The 9099-nt window shown below is 38.3% G+C and overlaps 2 protein-coding genes across 15 annotated transcripts in view; one reads left to right on the forward strand and one right to left on the reverse strand.

Annotated features, from left to right (window-relative positions):
* LOC138000133 (QRFP-like peptide receptor) overlaps nucleotides 1-1845 on the forward strand; it is a 37245-nt gene extending 35400 nt beyond the window's left edge. For all 9 annotated transcript variants that reach the window (XM_068846315.1, XM_068846318.1, XM_068846311.1 and 6 more), the window contains one exon: nucleotides 1-1845. This exon is cut by the window's left edge and continues 333 nt beyond it. In XM_068846315.1, the coding sequence (XP_068702416.1) occupies nucleotides 1-1034 (1034 nt within the window). In that variant the 3' untranslated portion in view covers nucleotides 1035-1845.
* A 286-nt stretch (nucleotides 1846-2131) lies between these two features.
* Nucleotides 2132-9099, reverse strand: part of LOC138000134 (prolactin-releasing peptide receptor-like) — a 41278-nt gene continuing 34310 nt past the window's right edge. For 4 of the 6 annotated variants that reach the window (XM_068846324.1, XM_068846325.1, XM_068846322.1 and 1 more), the window contains one exon: nucleotides 2132-3637. In XM_068846324.1, coding sequence (XP_068702425.1) covers nucleotides 2562-3536 — 975 coding nt within the window. In that variant the 5' untranslated portion in view covers nucleotides 3537-3637 and the 3' untranslated portion in view covers nucleotides 2132-2561. Of the gene's footprint in view, nucleotides 3638-5723; nucleotides 6002-7348; nucleotides 7405-9099 lie in introns of those variants that run through there. The other 2 variants (XM_068846323.1, XM_068846321.1) reach the window with 2 other exon arrangements.

Raw genomic sequence — 9099 nt, forward strand, 5'->3', positions numbered from 1 at the left:
TCAGTCTCTTGGTATTCGTCATGTTGGCAGGATTTATTGGTAACACCTTGGTCATTTTAACCATAAGGGGAAAGAGGAGTTTATGGACACCATGTAACATGTTTATTATGAACATAGCTATCGTGGATCTTTTAGTCGCTATTATTCTAACTCCGCTTCGAATGACAGAGCTTTTTGTCGGCTGGCCTCTTGGAAATCTTGTTTGCCAGATTGTGGGACCAATGCAAGACGTCATTATGTGTGTTTCTGCTGTAACTCACAGTAAAATTGCTGTTGAGAGATACCGTGTTATAGTAACCCCTTTCAAGGTCAAACTTACATTGTACAAAGCAAAGTTAACCATCGCAGTTAGCTATGGCGTATGTTACATATTAACGGGTATACCGCTGGCCTTAGTTTTAAAGCAGCAGGAAAATGGCGGACTAAAATATTGTAAAGCGAAGTGGCCTTCCATCACTTATCGTCGCGTCTATGAAGTTTATCTGGTCATGGTTTTTATTTGTCTGCCGTTGGTCATACAAACAACTTCATATGTAATGATTTTGACGCGCCTGAAAAGAGAGGACGCACAAATCCAACTTACACGAAGTGGAACAGTGGAGCAGCGTCTGAATCAAGTGCAGAAGAAGGCGAGGTTGGTTAAAATGTTGATTATTCTTGTTGTTGTGTTCCAAGTTTGTTTGATTCCACGAGGAACCTACATACTTGTGAAGGAATTCGTGAGTGCAGAATTTACAAAGCAAAACGCACAATTTATGAAAGTGGTTTCCATCGCCACAATCGTCATGTACTATTTAAAGCACGTCTTCAATCCATTAATACTTTTTGCGATGAGTGCAGAGTTCAGGAAAAATTGTTGTATTTGTCGTACAGTTTGTCGCAACAAATTGAACGTTGTATCAAGTATTTTGCAACATGTTTCGCGCCAATCCGATGTTAGCAGTGATGCGAAAGAAACCATGACGTTGTATGATCAATCGACACCAAGAGTGGCGCGCGAAGACCGCTCTGAAAACAGCGAAACTAATGTCTAACCAGTAGAGCATGTGCTACTGTAAGATGGCAGTCATTAGAGAAAATAGAAAGATTTTTCTCATACCGTTTGCGGTCATCCGGAAGAAAAAACGGGAGATAAAAAACATCATCAGGGTAAGCGATGCGGTTGGAAATTTTGGGCTTTATCTTCAGACACTTCGCAGACATCGTTTTATTGGGTCCGTCGTCTCACAAGCAGGGGAGACTACCTCCAAACATGTTTTGTACGACTTTATAACTCGATGCTTTTGCAGACTGATCAGAACCAGAACACCCTGCGGACAGGAAGCCATTAAAGAAAGAATTGCCAGTACATTTGAAATCATGACCTGTACATTTGAAATGAAATGATTGAAGCCTTGAACATTGTCTACGGTTACCTGGGCCCAGTTATTCAAAAGCCGATTGGCACAATCCGCGATTAAATACCAACCCAGGCTTTAATGTTGCCCATCGAAAAAAGACTTAACAATTTAATATAATCGTGAAGGAAAACCAAATTTTAAGTCAAAATTTAAGACTAAGAATCTTGTGGATACTTTTTTGACCGGAATGTAAAGTGCAATTTTTTTCCCAGTAATCCAGGATAGCTTAATCTTGCCTTGAACAACTGATCTCTGCTAGGTATTGTAACTTTAGTTTGTCTGTTGCGTGTCTACTTATCAGAATGCATTTGATTCTGATTGGTCATAGTATGATGACATTGCTGTTGGTTTTCCCAACACTCAATTGAAAACTGCCATAGCGAAAGCTAATTATGATCAATAGACGGGGCCAAACCAATTCATAATAATAATAATAATAATAATAATAATAATAATAATAATAATGACTTTATTTAATGAGGCTAACATATTTACTGGTGACTCCGTAGTTTTCAATATGATCCTCAATCCGTTCGAGTTGGAATTTTGAAATGTTGGTTTTTGAGGAGAGGGGAAGACCGGAGAGCCCGGAGAAAAACTTCCCCCTGGTATCTGAAACTTGATCTCTTTGGGCCAAATGACCTGCGCGAGAAATGAAAATACCACGCATACCTCTGATTTGCCGTGATGATGACTCCTGTCGACCAATCAAAACGCATCAATTCTATCCGAGACTCGGGTTTCAAGTAAACAATATGCCCGCCAAAAGTCTTCTTGTTGTTCTACTGAGACCTTTATTAGAATTCGATTTAAAACTAGAAAATAAGAGAAAACAATTAATGTACACACTCATTTCGCATTTCTAGAACGACCGCTGCCGAATTACGGAAGCATCCTCTCTTTTAGTTTAAACTAAACTCTACACTTATGAGTTCGTTCCTTCGAGAGAAATGGCATTCTGTTTTCCCTTGTATTACATTGCTTCGCCAGTTCTATTTCTCCTAAGCTATTATTTCTAGTCACAGTTGCCGGCGCGAGTATCTCATAGATACACTTTAAATCTCGCTATTTTTCCTGTGTCTCTTTAAATTTATGCAATTTACGTTTTGTGTTTTACTCATGATTTTAGTTAGCAGTCGCGCTTTTGTTAGCCACTTGGTATCAGTTTCGGTAGAACACCAAGCAACAACTAGTGCGAAGTTCTGCGCTTGAAGCAAAGATGATGAAAGGATTTATCACGTATTTTATGCAGTATATGACAATAGTTACTGTCACAGCGTATTGGAAACCCAAATTATTTTCTATGGAATCTCCGCCAAATTCCATTATAAGCATGGTAAAGATACGAGGGAGTGATAAAAGATAAAATGCAGCGACAAGTATAATAAGCATCTTCACCACTCGAGCTTTGCTTAGTGCAGCTTTCATTAAACGTTTATTGTCGTCGTTTGACTGGTCAGCAGAAGCCACGATCTCACGACTGACCGTCTTGACGATGTAGATATAAGCATAGGTTTGAGCGATCAGAGGTGTGAGTATAAACAAGACCACAAGATACACCTCAAACAGTTGTCGGGTCCAATCAGATGACCATTGAGCCTCACAAGTGTAAGTATGGCCTCTAAGGAGTACTCGTAAAACCAGAGCCATTGGCAGACCAACGGCAACATAGCAAACTAACCAAGTGATTACAATGGCCTGTTTGGTGCGTCGAATTGACAACCTCTGTTTGAAGGGTTGAACTATCGCACGATATCTTTCCATTGCGATGACTGTGTGGATGACTACCGAAACGCAAGCAATAACATCTTGGAATGCAGCCAGCGTGTGACAAAGGAACTTTCCAAGCGGCCAGCCATGAAACATGTTCACAAATTGCAACGGGATCACGATTACAGCAATCAGAAGATCAGCAATGGAGATGTTCATCAAGAGGTAATTAGTCACGGAGGCGCTCTGCTTTTGTCGCTGAGAAAGAGCGCAAATAACCGCTGAATTAGCAATGAAGCCAAGGGCCATTACAAGACTTAAAAGAACTACAATTATTGTTTGATGTTCATCGGTGCCATAGAACGCTGGCTGTTTAGTTGTCAAAGGATTGCTTGGATCAACTGGCGGCGATGAAAAATTCTTCATAATCAGTTCACCAGATTCAGTCCAGCAGAATGGTGAAATTACCTAAGGGCAAAAGGGATGGCAAGGGCGGTATCGTCTACCACTGTTAGCTTCAAGAGGACCTAAATGAAAACGATGAAATTTATAATTAAAAGCAACTCTTATACAAATTAAAATGCACACGTTGCATGTATGTTCGATATATAATAACATACATGCAAGAATTTCGGGATGCTTATTGGCTGCGAACGCGTCAACTGACTCCTGTAGACAGTGCAGAAAGTTGAAATTAAATAAATTGACAGGAAAGTTGCCAAAGCGGACAGGTTAGGAAAAAGTAAAAACGTCTTCATTCTTAGCTTGAAGAAAAAACATTATTTTGGACTGTAAGTTTCCACTAGTGCCAGTTTGTCAATCAAGGTTGCCATTTTTCAACCAACAAAGTTAATATAGGCAAGACTAGCAAGCCATGACACGAACTAAACACGCTAAAAGGAACTGAAAACAGAGTCAAATTGTTGCGTGTATATTATTAACAAGCACTGAAATGATTTATCTCGTGCAATTTGGGATGAATTAGAAAATTTTTCAAAAATTTATCCCAGGTTGCACTAGAAATCATGCGATTACCTATACAATTGGAAGTGAGTTTGCTTTACTTTTTGTTAGAATGAAGTACCACTTTTAAAAATATCTCCTTCTCCTTTATCGTTTTTCTCAACAATTTGATAAATCTTGAACTAAAGAAACGGTAAAGAGAAGCTCGTTGATTAAATTTTCGTGACCATGACCTCTATAAACAGATGCATCATATTTTTGCAGATATTTACAAAAAGTTGTTCTAAACGAATTTTCGCCCTCATTAATAGATAGAATTTTGTATTCTTTACATTATCTTATTGGCTTCGGACCTATAAAAACCAGATTTATTTCAATTTAAAGTAGACAATTATGCTAATTTCAGCGCTATTTAAAACAGGAAGCTTAACTTGAACCAGGAAAGCAAACTATGATATAGTTTGTATTTACTTTCAGGCTGTAACTTGATCTGATGATCACGATATTACTTGGAAGGTGGTAATACGCGCAACAAATCATCTCAACTTGCAATGCCACATCGTTGCGCGACAAGTTGCACGAAAATTGTTGTCCGTATGCCTTAAGGCGTAAGTATTGCAAGACGAGCAAACTACTTGTTGGTAAAAATAAAACTAAAAATTCAGATCGAACCTTTTGGCTTCTGCCCATCAAGACCAAGAGAGTATGAAGGTAAGAGAAGTAATCCCTCATATTGGCCCTATTCCCATCGTAATCCTTCTTAAGTTATTTTTAGATCTCCTGCGAGATCCGGTATAACCACGAGGGTTAACTGATAGCCAATCACATGTCTCCATTTCTACCAATGTTGACAGCTGAACGAATTCCCAAGCAATGATTCGCGTCGTTCGCGAAAATGGGGACGTATGATTGGCTAACAGTTAACCCTCGTGGGAATACCGGATCTCGAAAGGAGATCTAAAAATAACTTAAGAGGGATTACGATGGGAATAGGGCCAATAAGAGGGATTACCTCGCTTACCTTCATACTCTCTTGTCAAGACTTATAACGTAGACGAATAGATAATATATGAACAGATCATTTATTTGAATTATTTTATGTCGTGATGAGACTGAGCTGGCAGAGCCGGTATCTACTACTGATCTGGCACTTTGAAAATGGTTGACCGTATTCAATTGGTCCTCCTATTATATGGCTGCCTCCTTCAAATTCAACATAGCAGACTGATGGGTTTTTCTTAATTTTTGGTCAACAGGCCAACTTTCTTTAACTGAAGTCCAATTAAAAGGAATCTGGATACGAGCAATAACTGAATCAATTGCAAAGGAATGCAGCTCAGCATGAGTAAATTTATGGCGGTGAGAAAGCGATCATCAGTCCTTGTTTTAATAATGGCGGATTTTACGTAGTTTTGGAATAAAATTGGAGAAGCTATATAATAAATAAGTAACATGCCTGCAAGCTTGTCCAGTTTAAAAGAACTGGGCTACGGTCTTGTTCAAGTTTGGTGGTCAGACAAATTTTTTTCGCTCAATTATTTTCAAAGTGGAGGGCATGGGGGCCTATCACACACACAAGTTTGATGGATTCAAAGCGCACAGCTATTCTATCGCACTGTATTCTGCCGGAATCAACAGCTTTAAACTCACCGTTGATGTTAATTTTTAACTCGTTGCTCCCGCTTAACTTGCTTAGAAAGTGTCTGCCCCCTGAACCACAGACAACGGCTACAGTAATTCGACATGCTCCGAACAACGGTTGAATAAGCAAGAACGCTGATTTTACGGGCCAAACGAAAACCTTCAGAAGGTTAATTAAAAGGCAAACTAACTTTGTTGTAAAGTTCTGCTCACACTTTTCTTCACATGGGGTGACAAGAGTGCTTCACTTTGACTGCGGCTCCATGCCACAGTTGCAGACCAGTTTGGGAAAACAAAAGGTACCGTAATAGTTTTCCAGCAACGTGATGTTTCAATTTTTCTAATAGTAGGAGGCACTATCATTTAATTAATTTATTAACTGAGATGTTTTTCCTTTTCCCCCATTCACGTTTTCACGTAATTCGATTACAACCGATTTCCTTAAATTGAATTTATCACAACATTTGTTTGAAGAAGAGGGAAGGATGTTTCCGGACGGCAAAGAATCAATTTTCGTCAGTGTGAAAATGAAACTGTAAAATGTTAGAGAAAAGAGAAACTTGATGGCCTTGCCGGCAGGACGTTTGCATGCGAGGAAGACATGCTGTTTAACTTAGCTCTTTCAAAGCAAACAGTTTAGTTGATAACGAGAAAACTGCGGGAAAACCACTATTGAATTAAACTGAGAAGAAAAAATTGTACGCACAGATGGATTCTGTGATGTATTGTAGACTAAGAAGATTGGATTTTAGTGCATTTGTCTCAAAACTATGAGACGAAAACACGTTGGCTAAATAAACAAACTTTACGAATGTGCGTATATATTAAGCAATGGTTAGAAATTCGGTGGTTAAAAGGAAGATAATGCATGTGCGGAAAAACGGACGGTCAGGACGGTTTCTAAGTTTTCTAATTCTAATGTAAAACTGGTTTTGAATGCTTTGCAAACTTTTTCTATTATACCGTGAAACGTTTTCTATGAGAGAAATGAAAGAAAAAACTGAAAAAACAAATTCAACACACACACACACACACACACTATTAACTGCAGAGCGTCAAAATTCAGTAGGCGCTATTGTTTTGCAAGTTCATACGGTGAATAGACGGATTTGGAGTCATTTATAACAGGGTACCGCAAACATCAGACTGAAATTTGCTGCTAACCAAAACTGAAGTTTATTTCATTCCTGTTAGCCAAGCTACTCGAGTAAAGCATAAACAAGAAACAGATAAACTGGAGTGAATGAATTTTCACGGTTTTAGGACAAGCAGCAGCCGGCTATTTGATGTAAAAGTGGTTAGCTATTGATATAGAATGAACCTGATGTGGTAACAAATTTTATGTGGGCTATTTCCTCCATTTTTCAGTCATGCTCCATAGCGGTATGAGTCATTGGCAAAGTCGAGTTGTATTCAGTTTAGTCGAGGTTACGGACCATCAGACAAAATTTAGATTTATCATAGAAACATGGAAACTGGCACCGAATGCGAAATTTGATTCAGATTCACTGCTGAGGAGGACTATTTGGAGCCTGAAAGGAAATAGAATTAACATATATATTCGACCACAGAGTATGAGAGGTTGTATTGAAACCATGAATTTCTTAACAAATTCAGTAGAAATTTCTTCTTACCTCTGTTAGAGATTTCGATTTCTAGCTCGGGTTCAAAAGAGGCAGCTTCATCTCAGTAACTGGTCCCAGTCACTTCTGCTAATGTGTTATTATTTGCTAATGACCACAGTCCACGCACGGTCAGGCTGAGAGGTAACAAGCTTAGACCGCGCCCAACACTTCTGAACCGCGATAGTTATGGTAATTAAATTGTGTCAGCTGCGTGCGATGAGGAGACTTCGTCTCAAGCGCGGACAAACAGTCAAACAGCAGCCTGCCTTAGGAGATAATGTTTTCACAGTTCCACCTCAGAAAATTTCACACAGGCAAAGCACTTTGTAAGTTTTTAACTAAATCGACTTAACTGGCCTTTATGATTTCTCAAGCAGATGATCTGTGGTAGAAAATGCAACTGTCTCTTTTCCTCTTTCAACTGAATAAAGTGTGTCCCAAAACAAATTTCATTTTACATTGTTAAGCTGTTGTTGCAGGTTGTACAAATAGAAAGATAAATTAACTGATAAAATAACATTAAAATGCTAACAAAATGACAGTATTCTGTCACATGTTTTACTCGGCTTAATCAGTTTTCTACATCATGATGGAAAAACCTGGGTGTAAAATAAATTTCCCTTTCGTTTTTTTTCAAACGGAAAAACCTAAATGCAATAGATATTTCTGACGGTGTCTTTTTAAGTTCAAACTAGGGTAAGCTTGACAATTTACTCAGAATCTGACGCGAATTCGGAAAATGACAAACGTAGTGGCGAACAAGCAAGTCAAAACGTAGAGACTATAAATAAATAAAAGCTAACAAATGTGTCAGTCGTCAATGGCAATACCTTATACAAAAAAGCACTGTATGTCAGCTGGTTCAGTTCGCCTTTTCATTGTCTGTCGTGCTTTTTCCAGTGATTCTCATTTTAATCCTGTTCACAATTTGTGATTTCGAGCGAAGACTGAATAACGCCATTAGAAGCCGGGCTTTAAAGCAGAGTACCGGAAGGAAGCTATACTGTGAAATCGACTCGAGACAAACATTCAGTTCCACATGCCAAAAACACTGACAAAAATTCAAAATTTACGCCAGGTTTTCGTCAATATAAAAGTGTTCCTTGTTTCCTGATGCCTGGGCTGGTGCCGACCTGTTTAATACTCTCAATTTTACCGTACAGGCACAGTGACGAATGACAAAGCTGTCTGCGACCTTATGTATGGTCAAATCAGGGTACATCCTGAATACATTTCAGTAGCTCCAGCTATATTTTTTCAAGAAACTCAAATAAAACTCACTTCCTTTTAAAGCGATTATTTTCAAAGCATTAGTGCTCACCGATACTAGATTAGCACTTTGTGCTATGTTCAAGGATCGTAGTTACACCCAGCCATTAATAGGATGGTAGTTTCGTGAATAATCTTTGATAATTTTAAGAAATAAAACAAAACAATAAACTGAGTCCTTTTTTGACATGTTGAAGACTCCAACACTTTGTTAAATAAAGTCAACAAATGTTGGAATATAATGATCAAATGAATTCGGATGATTGTTCCCCCATTTCTTGATTTATCATGTTTCATGCACTCTTTGTTTTTGTAAACACCTTTTTTATAAGAACGTTGAGCCCGAGATTAACCACAATTTTTAAAGCCCCTATTAACAACATTCGTCAGGCTAAGAGTCGATTAAGGACCCGTTTTTATTTTTGCTTATTTGTATTTAAAATGGAAAGCATAAAATAAAGGTAAATTAATGTAATTATTAACCCAAATAA

Source organism: Montipora foliosa, chromosome 4, assembly GCF_036669935.1.
Source record: "Montipora foliosa isolate CH-2021 chromosome 4, ASM3666993v2, whole genome shotgun sequence".
NCBI classification, from domain to species: domain Eukaryota; kingdom Metazoa; phylum Cnidaria; class Anthozoa; order Scleractinia; family Acroporidae; genus Montipora; species Montipora foliosa.